The sequence below is a fragment of the Podarcis gaigeae genome (genome assembly GCF_964106915.1).
Source record: "Podarcis gaigeae genome assembly, chromosome: 16".
Lineage (NCBI taxonomy): Eukaryota > Metazoa > Chordata > Lepidosauria > Squamata > Lacertidae > Podarcis > Podarcis gaigeae.
In genome coordinates, this window is record NC_139693.1 from 17,404,805 (window position 1) to 17,419,466 (window position 14,662).

The 14,662-nt window shown below is 47.4% G+C and overlaps 1 protein-coding gene across 13 annotated transcripts in view; it reads right to left on the reverse strand.

Moving 5' to 3' along the window:
- PC (pyruvate carboxylase) overlaps window positions 1–14,662 on the reverse strand; it is a 260,561-nt gene that overhangs the window by 178,154 nt on the left and 67,745 nt on the right. For all 13 annotated transcript variants that reach the window (XM_083716620.1, XM_083716617.1, XM_083716613.1 and 10 more), the window contains 6 exons: window positions 9,554–9,689; window positions 7,262–7,446; window positions 4,154–4,319; window positions 3,152–3,297; window positions 1,724–1,841; window positions 392–543 (listed from right to left, as the gene is read on the reverse strand). In XM_083716620.1, coding sequence (XP_083572746.1) covers window positions 392–543; window positions 1,724–1,841; window positions 3,152–3,297; window positions 4,154–4,319; window positions 7,262–7,446; window positions 9,554–9,689 — 903 coding nt within the window. The remainder of the gene's footprint in view (window positions 1–391; window positions 544–1,723; window positions 1,842–3,151; window positions 3,298–4,153; window positions 4,320–7,261; window positions 7,447–9,553; window positions 9,690–14,662) is intronic.

The window sequence follows — 14,662 nt, forward strand, 5'->3', positions numbered from 1 at the left end:
GAGGCTGATGAGAACGTAGCCATCCTAGCTGGGGCTGATGGGAGTTGTAGCCCCAAATGGCCAAGTTGCTTGTGGCTGATGGGAGCTGTAGCCCGAGATGGTCAAAATGGAGGGCACTCATGCCTGGATGCAGAGTTCCCAACAGAAAGCCAGTGGTAGTGTAGTGGTTAGAGTGTCCGACTAGGACCTGGGAGACGAGGATTCAAATCTCCAATCAGCCATTTAGCTTGCTGGGTTATATTGGTCTAGTCTCTCATTCTTGCCTACCTCACAGGGTTGTTGTGTGGGTTAAATGCGGGGAGGGAGAACTATGTACGTCGGCTTCTTGGAGAAAAAGTTGGAATATAAATGCAATAAACAAAGGAACGTGGCTGTCCTCTGGAGCTCTCACCTGCTTTGCCAGCTTGACGGCATCGTTGGTGAGTTTGGAGCGCAGCTGGGAGTCGAGGTGGGCGGCAGGGGCAATCTCCACAACCTTCTGGTGCCGCCTCTGGATGGAGCAGTCTCTCTCGTACAGGTGCACCACGTTCCCATATTTGTCACCTGCCCAAGGGAGGAGCAGAGGGGAGGTTTTACTGGTGGGTGGGGGAGTGTTACTCTTGTGCTCAGGTCCTATTTGCTGGTTTCCCACTGGGGCATCTGGTTGGCCACTGTGAGAACAGGCTGCTCAACTAGGTGGGCCATTGGCCTGAGCCAGCAGGGCTCTTCTGATGTTCTTATGAATATAGCTTGCAAGCAAACTAATTGGTTGTATTAATCAAGTAAAAAAGAAGAAGCAAGCTTGTAGACAGACTAACAAGGCACCCTTGAGTAATCAAGAAGCAAACTGTTTAATATTACCAATATTTATTTCACATTAATTTCACACTAATACAAGCCTTTATTTCACATTAATACACGCCTTCCTTTCCTTTCTTCTCTCTCTTTCTCTCTCTCTCAAAGGAAGTAGTGCCCCTTCCAAGTTTGGCACCAGCTGGCACCATCTTATAACAAAACATTCAGCTCCCTTTGGACCTATTGTTTCATTAACACCAGTCAATTAATCACTTGATTAAAGTTCATGCAATTATGTGACTTCTTTAAATTGGGTGGCAGGCCTGGTTTTTGCATATCTTCCTCTCTGGCCTCGTTCACACATCACTTTGACCATAGCTGAGCCATATGTAAGCTGATTTATGGTTTAAATGCGAAAGCACAGTGTTCTGGTGCTTTGGAGCTAAAATTATGGCCCTGGGTTCTGATATAACGCTTAGCCAGACCATGACTTAATTACCACCAGCAGCAGCAGGAGCAAGGGAGTGAAGGGCCCACAATTTTAGCCCCATAGCAGAACACACCAGAACTCTGTATGTTCACCTTTAAATCATAGTTTAGTTATCTGTGGTTTAAAGTGATGTGTGAACTAGCCCCCCCTCCTCTCTCTCTCTCTCTCTCTCTCTCTCTCTCTCTCACACACACACACACACACACACACACTTATTTATTGCCTTCAAGATGCTTTTGTCCTCCTTGAACCCTGAGAATGGGAACAGTTGGAAATAAACTCATCAAGCTGAGCAGCAGTGTACTGACTTGCCCCAAACCCTCCAGACAAATTGTCTCCCTCCCTGCCTGTGGCAACAGCACACTTCTGCCCGGGTTGAAACAAAGAAAGGAAGGGACACATGAAATGGTCCTTAATCAGCCCTCATTGCCAGCAGTTCACATAAGAACATAAACATACCCAAAATCTGGACTTCGATGTGTCTTGGCTTCTCCACAAACTTCTCCACAAACAGAGCCCCATTCCCAAATGCGGACAGAGCCTCCGAAAAAGCCCGGGTGTAGTTTTCCTCCAGCTCCTGCAGGGCGAAGATGGTAATGGTGTTATCTGCAGTTAAAGTGAGTGGAAGGTGGGATGCTTTTGTTGCAACTGGCTGTCCAAGACCCCAGAATGAAAGACGGAGGGAGGGAGGATGGAAGGAAAGTTGGGGACTGTCACTGATGCCCCTTCTCAGACTTCCCCTGCCTTCTCAGCATCTAATCCCTCTGATGAGAGATTCTGTAAGACCCGTCCATTTCTTGCACACACCCTACCCCAGCCTCACCTCCACACACACACTTTTTGTTCTTGCAAGCAAGCAATATGCTCAGGGTCCTTTGCAGGCTGGTGTTTTGGTTTTTTTGTGGGACCATCCTGCAATATGCCACGGACGCATTAATATTGCACTTGTGGTGGATTTGCGCTGGGCCATCCAATGTCTCCCCAACACTATTGTCTTGGCTTCTGCTGCATGAAGGACTTGAATTTGGATCTTGCTTTCTACTATAGAAGAAAGCAAAGCAAGGAGCACCAGCCAGCACAGGGCACGACTAGGTGAGCTAAAATGTCGATCCAACAGTTGACACGCCTCCCTGGGCTCCTGCTCTAAAGGAGAGGGATAGGCACAGCAGGGGGATGAACTAGACGACGACTTGGAACCCTTCCAACTCTACAAATCTATCCCTGCAAATAGGAACTCCACACTGGGGACTGTTTGTGCTGGCGTCTCTGTGTCCCAGGCAAGAGAGGAGGTGACAGCGATGGATCAGAGCCAGACTGGGTGTTGGACACTTCCTGGAAGGGCAGAGTCTCATCAGCAGTGACTGGCTTCGGAGATGGTGCCAGGGAGGGCAAGACAGACAATGGCCGGCAAGGTAACAACCTACTGGGTCCCTCCCCGGAATCAAATTCCTTGCCTGTCGATTGCCTCCTCTGACACCTCAGATGACCCTGGAATCCTGAGGCGGCTCTCCCATACCTGCTGAGTCCCTCCCCAGTCTCATCACTGGGCACCTCCTCAAATTCTCCCCACCCCTCATGTCCAATCGGACCATCCCCTCCAGGATGTTGTCTCAGTAGTCACTGCCCTCCAGAGGGGCACTTTTGCACTATGGCACAGCCAACTCAGGATGCTATGTAAACCAGAATGCTTGTGGTATAGAAAGTTGCAGGATTTCAAGGGAAAGCTCCTGAAGACACACCAAACAGGAAACAAGGCAATATGTCTGACCTGAAACTTTAACGGAGCCGGACACCTACCAACCCAGCCTCACCCACCCACCCCCCAGTGGGAAGGGTGCAAGACCCCTGCCCCCGCAAGCCAAGGAGAAGCAAAGCAGCAGCCCTTACCTCATAGCTGCGCACAACTCTCATGCCCCGCCCTCCTCCGCCGTAGGCAGCTTTGAAAATGATGGGGAACCCGTAAGTCTTGGAGAACTCCTGAGCCTCGCTGAGCGAGGAAATGGGGGCATCTGTCCCGGGAACCACAGGCACCCCTGGAGAGCAGAAGGGAAGAAGAGGAGACTGAAAGGCAACAGAAGATGGTGCAAGCTTGTCTTCTGCTGCTCCAGAGAATGAGGCCCAGTTGAAAGGAGGGAGATTCTGGCGAAAGGTCAGAACTTTCTGGTGGTAAGAGCTGTTTGGCAGTGGAACAGACAACCTCGGAAGGTTGTGGACTCTCCTTCCCTGGAAGCTTTTAAGCAGAGGCTAGATGGCATTCTGTTAGGGATTCTTTAGATAAGATTCCTGCATTGAAGGGGGTTAGACTTGATGACCCATGGTGCTCCCTTCCAACTCTACAATTCTATTTTTCTTTCCCTACTGTACCCACTACCCCTGTTCTACCCCCCTCTGCCCCCCCCCCGCAGGCCACATCTTTTGGGCAATTCCAGGTTTAAAGCAGGGCCTAAAAGCCAGGGATGTGCAAGTGCAATGGTTGTGCACCAGGGCCAGTAGCCTGGGAAGCATGGGGAATATCCTATCTCTAAAAAAGAGGCAGGGACCACATTGCTTGCCTTGTGAAGTTTTGACGAAAGGCGGGATAAAAATAGAATTAAAAGCTTCTGCGCTTCGTGGTGGCATCTCTGTAACACTCCCCAAATTTGCAATGGCTCTCCATACCCGCTCGCTTTTTCAGAAGCCTCCAGTTTCACGAAAGACCTGCTGCATTAGGAGGCAGGGAAGAGGGGCAGAGGACACAAAGAACTGGAGTGGAGGGAACAGACCTAGCTCACAGACTGCCAGTGTTAGATAACTCTCGTCTGCTTTAATCCTGCCTTCTTATTGGCTAAGGAACTCTGTGCAAGTTGGGAGTCAGGCACGCCCTCGCTTGTCAGTCAACATAACCCTTACCTGCGGAGATGGCAATGGCGCGGGCCTCTACCTTGTCGCCCATCTTCTGCACCACTTCAGGAGAGGGCCCAATGAAACGCACGCCAGCCTCAATGCAGGCCTGGGCGAAGTCAGATCGCTCAGAGAGGAAGCCGTAGCCAGGGTGGACGGCATCCACTTCGTTCTCCTGCAGCAACACAGAGTTTGAAATTAAGCAGGGCTGTTGTGGGGATTATATAAGGAGGGAGGGGAACTATACATGTCGCCTTGAGCTCCTTAGAGAAGGAAGGTGGGATATAAAGGCAGCAAATAAAATCATCCTAGCTAGTAGCCATTGACAGCCCTCTCCTCCATGTATTTGTCTAATCCTCTTTCAGAGCCATCCATGGTGGTGGCCATCATTGCCCCCTGTGGGAGGGAAACCCATAGTTTATATATGCACTGCATGCAAAAGGACTTTCATTTACCTCTCTGGAGTCTTCTGACATTCAACTTCGACTTGCCCTTCTCTGATTCAGGGATGGGGAATCTGTGACTGTGACTCCCATCATCCCTGACCATTAACTGTGCTGGTTGGTGCTGATGGAAGTTGGAGTCCATCAGCATCTGGAATGCACTAGCCTAGGGCTCTCTCTCGCCCTCTCAATTCCTCCCTCTACAAATTAGGAAGAATGCTATGGACCTATCTTGCTGGTGGCTTCGTAGACAGACAAAAGCTGATGCTGTGGTGGTGGCTGTTTCACATTGTGATTTTTATGGAACACTGCTGAAAACTTCTAATGTCAAGTTGCCTTGTGACAGCTGATCGTAGAAAGAAAGTGCATTAAGATGAGTGTTTGAATGCTTTATATATAGCTGCCATTATTATTACAAATTATTTGATCTCTTGATTGTGCTTCATTTTCACAACTTAGCTCAGCAAATTTGACTCTGACGACCATTAATTCGGGGGTACTGCAATGCTGGTTTTCAATTACATTTCAATTTCATAATGCTTGCCAGCACAAAACCTCTCTGTGTGTGTGTCTCTCTCTCAGTGTTCGCATTAAGGACACAAAAAGAGCCTGCTGGTTCAGGCAACGCATCCATTTCAGCATCTTGTCCTCAAAGGCGGGTCAACCACATGCCCACTGGGAAGTCAGCAAGCAGGATCTGACCACAAGGGGACTCTCCCGTCTTGTAGCTTCTAGCAACTGGTATTCAGAAGCATTAATGCTTGCAGCTGTGAAGGGCAAAGCATAACCATTGTGGCTTGTAGTCACCCACAGACCTCTTCTCTATGAATTTGCCTAATTCTCTTTTAAAGCCAGGCAGTTTGGTGACCATCACTGCCTCTTGCAGGAGGGAGTTCCCTCATTGTAGTTCTTTCTTTTATCTCTCCTGAATCTTCTGACATTCAAATTCATTGGATGTCCACAAGTTTTAGCATTATGAGATAAGAAGAAAAACTTTTCTCTATCAATTTTCTCCTTGCCATGCATAATTGTATAAGCTTCTATCAGGTCACCTCTTTCTCGCTTTTTCTCTAAACTAAAAAGTCCCAAGCACTGTAACTTTTCCTCAGTGTAACTCTATCCCCTCAATAATAATAATTTATTATTTATACCCTGCCCATCTGACTGGGTTTCCCCAGCCACTCTGGGTGGCTCCCAAACAGAATATTAAAAACACAATCAAACATCAAACATTAAAAACTTCCCTAAACAGGGTTGCCTTCCGATGTCTTCTAAAAGTCAGAGAGCTGTTTATTTGTTTATTTCCTTGCTATGTGATGGGAGGGCATTCCACACGGTGAACACCACTACTGAGAAGTCCCTCTGCCTGGTTCCCTGTAACCTCACTTCTCTCACTGAGGGAACCTCCAGAAGGCCCTCAGAGCTGGATCTCAGCATCTGGGCTGAACGATGGGGGTGGAGGCGCTCCTTCAGGTATACTGGGCTGAGGCCATTTCGAGCCTTGATCATTCTGGCTGCCCTTTTCTGAATTGTTTCCAAATAAACAATATTCCTTTTGAGGTAAGGTGACAACTGCACACAGGCCAGCCTAACCTCCCTGTGGCCCAGGATCTCCAATATCTTTTTATTTGAAGACCATAAGGTCTTCCATGGGACATACCAGGAGAGGTGGCCCTGTAGGTACGAGGGTCCTAGGCCGTATAGGGCTTTAAAGGTTAAAACCAGCACCTTAAACCTGATCCTGTATTCCACCAGGAGCCAGTGCAGCTGGTATAGCACCGGGTGAATGTGATCCCGTGATGAGGACCCCATAGAGTGTCTTGCCGCAGCATTCTGCACCCACTGGAGTTTCTGGGTCAGTCTCAAGGGCAGCCCCACGTAGAGTGAGTTATAATAATCAAGCCTGGAGGTGACCACACTGTGCATGGATCACAGTGGCTAGGTCAGGGCGAGAGAGGTAAGGAGCCAACTGCTTATCTGTCCTGAACCTTTCAGCACTCAGCTTCTCCCACATGGGCACAATGGAAGACTTAACCTACACCGAGGTGGAGGGGCCCACCACTCACAACCACCCCAAACTCTCCCGCTGCCTATTAAATAAAGTGCCTACAGGTCCTGCAACTGTTTCAGCATCAACGAGGCTGCATTGCAGCTGCACTGCTAATGGCAAACCCTGTGGATTCCAGGCCTCCTCCAACATTCGCTCCTTGTTAGCGGAGCATTTCCTTTGCCAGTTTTAACTGTGCACATGAAAAGCGAGAGGACAAAGGCAGGTTGTCACTTTGGCAGCTAAATCCAGAACTTCTCTTCCAACTGGAGAAACCTCAAAGTGAGTTAATAAAGCACTTGTGAATGCAAGCCAAGGAAGGTGGCTCTTCTTAAGAATTTACGCAACCTCCCACCCCCCCTTCCTTGGCACTGTCAATCATGGGGAAAGGGAGGGGGAGCTTCTGGGTCATGTTTTCTTGTTAGCTAGAGCAGAGTATAGGTCTATGTGCCAAAGAGATGAAGGGCTGGGGAAGAGGCAGCAGCTGAGAACTTGGGGGGGGGGATAAATGCTTGTTTAAGCAGCTGAGAACACATAGAGACCACCAGCTTCCTTTATAGGTTCAGCCCTCCTGGCCTCCCCATAGCTCATTCCACTCACGGCAGTGAGAGCCAGTGTCCTTCTTACCTTGGCAACTTGAATGATGTCCGGAATGTGCAGGTAGGCCTGGACAGGGGGGAGCCCCCGGCCAATGAGGTAAGCTTCATCCGCTTTCTGTCGGTGCATCTGCCCTGTGTCCTGCTCCGAATACACGGCCACCGTCCGGATGCCTAGCTCAGTGCATGCTCGGAACACCCGGATTGCAATCTCCCCTGGAAAACACAAACGTTGAGTGCCCACGAAAATGGGGAGAGAGGAGCTGCAATGTGGAAGCAGCTACACCATTTGATCAACTCAGCACATACCTCAATTGATCAATCAATCAGGTGATTTTATTATTAAGTTAATTTTAGCAGCCAGGAGAACTGCAGCCTATATTATATTATATTATTATTATTATTATTATTATTATTATTATTGCAGCAGCAAAAAAGGCTAATTCTATTCTATCAACAGAAGTCTAGTTTCCAGGATCTAGAGAATTAACAGTGCTGCTTTACTCTGCCTTGGTCAGACCCCACCTGGAGTCCTGTGTCCACTTCTGGGCAGCACAGTTTAAGCTTTTTTTCTGTAGCCCCAGAGGGAAGAGAGATTCAGACAAGACCTTTGAAAGAAATTTCTGATGGCAAGAGCTGTTTTGACAGTGGAATGCACTCTCTCAGAAAATGGTGGACTTTCATTCATAGGAGGGTTTTATAAAGGGGTTAGATGCGGGAAAATGGGATGGTTATAGAAGATATGTTCAAAAATGCAATAATAGTTTTGACTCCATGCTAGCATTCGAGTGACAAAGGAAGTAAAAGGAGGTGGATAACAATTAAGGATTTATTATATTTTCTGAATGTACTGTATTGGAAAATTTATATAGAAAGGTTTATTGCTTTGTGTACATTCAATCGTAAGATAAAACATATGTGAAGGGACTTGACAGGAAGTCAAAATTGAAGAAAAGATTCTGTAAGATAAAAGGGGGGAAATATTTATTTTCATTATTATTATTATTATTATTATTATTATTATTATTATTAGTGTGTGTGTGTTGTATGGAATGTTTGGGAGGAAATAAGACGATAAATAACAAATAACATACAAAATATTGATGTATGTAATTTTTATTTCTCAATTATATTTTGTGGCAGTATGGTTGTAATGTTTTTTTGTAACATAAAATCATTTAATAAAAATTATTTTATATATATATATATATATATATATATATATATATATAGGAGTTAGATGACCATCTGTCAGGGATTCTCTAGTTTCAAGAACCAGGGGGTTGGACTAGATGACCCCTTGTGTCCCTTGTAACTCTACAATTCTATTATTGCTGTTGTTGCTATTATTTAAAGCATTTACATCCCACCTTTCTCTGAAGTAGGCATTTGAGGCAGCTTACAACATTTAAAACAACATCATAAAAAACAAAAAAATAAAAACAAACTTAAAAACAATAATTAAGATAAGCCAAAACACTTTTAGAGCCAGTAATTAAAATATAGTTTGCCCTGATGACAACCTAGTAATTAGCATTGCCTACACCTTAATTTTCAAATGTCCTGAAGGAGATGCACCCTTTTTTCTCACACACAATGAAATGCCTCTTCCAGGACTCTTTTATGTATTATTTATTATCTTTATAATTCATATATTGCCCTGATGTCAGGGTTTAATCAGTGTTCAAGGCTGGCAACGGTTTGCAGGGTTTGGTGCATAACCCCGGGAACATGCAAGAACCAGCATTCCTGTCATGGCCCTAGGGATGTGGCTGAGGATTTGGAGGGAGGGAGGGCCAGCCTCAGACATATCAAGCCAACCAGAAGCACATCTGCAAGAGAAACCATTGTGCTGCTGCCTCTGAAACCTGAGGATGCTGTGCTGCCCTAATAGAACCACAGCCTCTTCAGGGTCAATGAGTGCTGAAGCAGGTTGCCCCCCACTTTAAACGGAAGAGGCTCCTCCCACAGAAGGAGCAGCTAGCAACCGAGCTAGTGCTGTAGCTCAGTCTGAAGATGATTGCTACTGAAACAGCACTGGAGCTCCACTCTTATGGAGTCTCCAGCCTTGGCTGTGCGCAGAGGTGGCCATGGTGCCACTGGAGTCTGGCCTCTGTGTTGCTGAAGTCTCTGATCTGGAATGACAAAGGGGCCAAGGAACTAGACAGAGACTTCTAGGTGAATGTTATGGCTCCTTTTGGGGAGAGGTGTCTTCTGGACATCAAAAGGGGGAGGGTGGCACAGATCCTGATGGGGAATGAGAATGGCTTAGCACAGGAGTCAGGGTCCCCAACAGCTCCCGCCCACCCTAGCCCCAACTCACCTCTGTTGGCCACCATCACCTTCTTAATGGGCTTGTATTCGACGCGCTGGGTGCTGTGGAAAGCAGCAGGGCATAGCGATAGCCGCTTGAGGGCCAAGAAGGCCACCCCTCCCTTGGCAAAACGCAGCTGCAACATCTGCGGACAAAAAGAGACAGATCAGCAAGCTTAGCTTTAAGGCATTCTCACAACCACTGATGTGCACAGGACAGGACACCGACCCTTCAAGTAGGACCATGAAGCACAAATTTGACACAGACCCACACACATCAGAGCTTGTGGCATCAATGGCAGCAGCCCCCAGACTCAAAGAGGGACCTGACTGAGCAGCCCCCCCCCCACAAGCAACTGCCCAGCCTTCACCCATCAAGGCTCCCCCCCCCACTAGCAGTGGTCAAAACTGCATTATTCCTTCCAGGAAAGTTAAACAATGCAATAGTTCTCCAGGCGGCAGTTAAAGGCAGAAAGAAGCTGGGTAATGCACTCCAGTACACTTGAGCGTTGTTCACTGCACTCTAAATCACTTCCAAACATGCAGAGATCTCAGGTTGATGGGATACAGAGTTAAAATGGCACTCGGAGGGGCCTTCACGGCAACGTGGAGTCAAGATGGGCTTTAAGTGGCGCAAGCATCCAGTGATCTTTTCCTTAACCTCAACGAGGGAAATGGATAGTTGACACTTTTTTATCATCTTGAACATACAAAGCCACTTCTCCCACAGATAGCTTTCTCACAGTTATTTGGATGCATTTAAAAGGGGGCTAGACATATTCATGGAGGGCAAAGCTACTTGTGTCATGATGTCAATGTACTACCTCTGAAGGGCTGTCACATGGGAGATGGATGTGTTTTCTGTGGCTCCAGAGGGAAGGACCCGAACCAATGGATTCAAAAGACAAGAGAGAGATGCCGACTGAACATTAGAAAGAACTTTTTGAGAGTAAGAGCTTTTGGACCCCCTCAGAGCTTTTGGCTCTCCTTCATTGGAGGTTTTTAGGCAGCAGTTACATGGTAACCTCTCATAGATTCACGGGTTCTTTAGCTAAGCACTAAGAAAGATAATAGGGCAATAAAATTTATAGCTCAGTTTATAGAGCATGAGACTCTTAATCTCAGGGTTGTGGGTTCAAGCCGTATGTTGGGCAAAAGATTTCTGCATTGCAGGGGGTTGGACTAGATGACCCTCGTGATCCCTTCCAACTCTACGTTTCCGATTCAAAACAGTAAAAATTGTGCATTGTTTCAAAATCCCAATTAAAACTATTCAGTTTAATTAATTCAATAAAACTGAACTTGAGCCAGTGACACCAGATACTGCTTGAAAAATACTTTAAAGCATCGTTACTAATGAAAGTGTAAGGGTGAAGGAAATTTATAGGATTAAGTATTTTTATATAAGTGCTCAACAAACATGCACAAATGTCCATCTATCACAAATGTAATGCAGCTAATTGATCAGAAAATCAATAGCTATTACCAATCATTGTGACAGCTCAGAATTGTAAATACAAACAAACATGACCAAAGGGAATAGCTTTGAAAGCAATGGGAGAAGTAGAATTTCAAATACAAAGGAAGGAAGGTGTTTTGCTCTAGCTCTCACCTGGTCAATCATAAATAAGTGATTAACACGCTCAGAGGGCCCCCCACTTCCAGGGCCCCCCTGCCACCCTCTTGCCTCTTATCCCACAGCCCACTTTAGGTACCACTGTTTCAGACCACCGCTCCCATCAGTCCCAGGCTTGATGGGAGTGGTGGTCCAAAGTATTCAAAGCGCAAGACCTTGGGGAAGGCTTCTTTCGATACCTGGAGTCAGCTCTCGCTGCAACCCCCCCAAAAAAAAAACCCCAAGCTCAGCAGGCGGGCTCCCTTGTGACTCAGTTTTAGGATGATGATCCTCCTCCCTCCCTTTTCTCTTTTTTCTAAGAAGGCTAATAACTTTTTTAACGGCTCCCTCACTCCCCAAGACAGCCTGGGGGACTTTTTGTCTGTTGCCACGCAGTGTGCTATAGCAGCTAAACGGGGATATAGTAAAGACATCAGCAGTTTAACAGTAGATTTATTTTTATACCTCCAAAAATCAATAGCAGCTCCAGCACTCAAGACCCAAAATTAGCATGCAGGTGATGGCGGCCGTCCCTCCTGTCCCCAAAGTCCTTGGAAGGAAAACAGCCACTCAGGCTAGGTGGAGAAAAAGAACTGGGGGGGGGGGGGGTTTGCCTCTACAAGAGCAATGGTTTTATTGAGTCTATATTTATTTGACTTACAGTCGATCCACTTTAACCCAAAGGGTCATGGCATGTCATAGCAATCCATAACTCCGGTGCATCTTGTTCATTTCCTCAAGATACAGATCCTCCGGAAACTTGCCAGAGGTAATCCTAAAACAATGGGAAAGTAGGCAAGGGCTGGGAAAATGACCAGTGTCTGAAACTCCCATTGTTCTAGGTGCATTTTGCAACAGGGAATTTCATTAGTGTGAGCAGTTTCTGAGCTCTGGGCGCAGTATTGCGCCTGAGATTTCAGATTAAAACTGCAGAGTAGAAGGAAAGGAGGAGCTTTTTCTGCCTCCCCATTTCCAGCTACTCTCTGAAGACTGGAGAAGAGACTCTCTTAAGAATATGGATGGGCAGGGGAAGGACTAGAGCATGTGAAAAATGAACATAATATTTTAGCTGCAGTTCATTCATTTTCAGCTTTGTATTCTTGTTATTTTTTTAAAAAGCACCTAGACATTCAGTTGCTGTGCCCATAACCTAGGCTTAAGCTCCTAGCTTTCATATCTCAGTTTCTAACACTGAAAATCATGTGTAGGGTTGGGGATGGGTGTGGGGCAGGATCACATCTACGAAGAGAAGAAGAACCTGGCTGCTGGATCAGGCCACACACCCATTTAGTCCAGCATCCTGTTCTCTCAGTGGTCAAACATGTATCTATAAGAAGCCTGCAAGCAGGACCAGAGTGCAAAAACACTCTCCCTTCTCGTGGCTTCCAGAAACTGGTACAGTGGTACCTCGGGTTTCATTCAGAAACATTTGCTGCCTCTTGACAGTGGAGATAGGGCACATGCACCATGGCTAGTAGTCATCAATACGCTTCTCCTCTGCCACAGACTGGTTGGGCACAGAGGAATGGTGGAAGGAACCCGCTGGGAAACCACCAAAGGAAGAAGGCTCAGAGCACGGGGAATGGTGGTGGGACAACAATGAGTGGCAAGAGGCAGAAGAGGGAAAAGACTGGGAAGAGGAGGTGTCAAAAGCTGAAAAACTAACAGGGCTTAGTGAGCTGGGAGAGTCAATGGCAGAGAGAATCAGAGGCAGAAGCTGAAGCAGGAGAAGGGTAATGGGAAGAGGGAGGCAGAGATGAGTCAGGCTGGTGAAGAGTCACAGGTGTCTCCCCTTTCCTCTGTGTGTCCCAGAACCAGAAGAGGCATTAAAAGGGTGGAGAAGAGGTTGGCTGCACGCAGACGCAGTCTCTGATGGCTGGGGGAAAGCCCTGGGGAGGAAAGGACTGGTTTTTATGGAATAAGACCACAGAGAATGAGCTGCTCTGCTCATTAGGCCTGACACTCAACCAAGAGTTAACTCCAACTTTCAGCTGTGAATGACTGACTGGCACGCTGCTGTGAATTTGTCTAATCAATTTAAAGCCATCCTAGTTGGTGGACATTCTGTCTTCTGTGAGAGCAAGTGCCACAGTTTAATTCTGCACTGCCCTACCTGGAGATGCCCGGGATCAAACTTGTGACATTCTGCATGCAAAGCACGTGCTCTACCACTGAGCCATGGCACTTTATGGGGTTTCAGCACATCTCATATGAACGAAGGGAGGGTTGAGGTTGGAAAAGAGCCTGTTGTGGGGGAGCAACCAAATCTCCCCCAAATCTGCCCAGAGTGACAGCCCCCTCAGCCCCCCCCCACTATGCCAGTGATTCAAATCCCCACTTAGCCAGTGGGCCAGTCACAACCTCTCAGTCTCACCTACCTCACAGGGTTGTTGTAAGGATAGCAAAGAGGAGGAGAACCATGTGAAAACCAGGCAATAACCTGGAGATCCTCTAGGTGGGATATAAATGTAATCAATCAATCTATCAATCAATCAATCAATCAATCAATCAACTAGTTCAATACTGTCAACAGTTACTGCCAACAGCTCTCCAGGGTTTCAGGCAGGGGGTTTCTCTCCTGCCCAGCCTGGAGACACCTGGGATTGAATCTGTGACCTTTAGCATGCAAGCAGATGCTCTGCCACTGAGCTAGTGGTCTGATCCAGCAACCAGGCTTTTCCAACACCAGGCAAACCTCAGATGCCAGAGGGGTGGCTGGATAAGATCCCACTTAGTCAGAAGGCTGGACTTGATCTCCACTCCCCATAACTAGCAGGAGCAGAGTTGTGCAGAGAGGCTCAATTTGCATAATTTATGCATACTAAAACATTAAGGTTCCGCCGGCACATAATTTTTACAGCCCCCGCAGACACATAGCCCCCAACTACACACGGAGTGGGCGGAACAGGACGAACTCAGGGAGGGAAGGCAGCCAGCGTGCAAATCTAACTGAGCTCCACGGGCACGCTTGTTTGCGGTGATTCATTGGAACCGCAGTTTTCGGGATTTCCAAACTACCTGGAAGCCAAGGCGTTTAAACAAAAGCAAATTCAAGCCTCTCTGCCCCCTCCTTCCCAACACCACACCGCAAGCCGTGTGTCTAATGTGCCATTTGGAGACCAAGGGACCCGTCTCTTCGCAGTCAAAGCGATGGCGGCACGTCCTGCTCGGCTCTTAACACATCCGTCTGCCATCCCCTAAACCCTCTCTTCTTATGCACGCGCAATTGAGCAGAACACAGCTTCCATTTAGAAACCCTCTTTCCTGGCTGTTGTCCTGCCCCTTGGTGACAGTGGTGGCTGTGGAGGGGACTTGTCTGTACATGCCAATGAGCTGATTAGAAGCACAACAGGGGAGTAGAGGGCGAGGGAAGCAGGCCCCTGGGCCAGCCCTGCCGCATATAACCCCACTGCTGGCTGGATGACTGTTTGCAGTACAGCCCACCACCCTCCAAATTAACCATCCAGGTCTGTTCTGATCTCTGCCAGTCACTCTCTGGCAAAT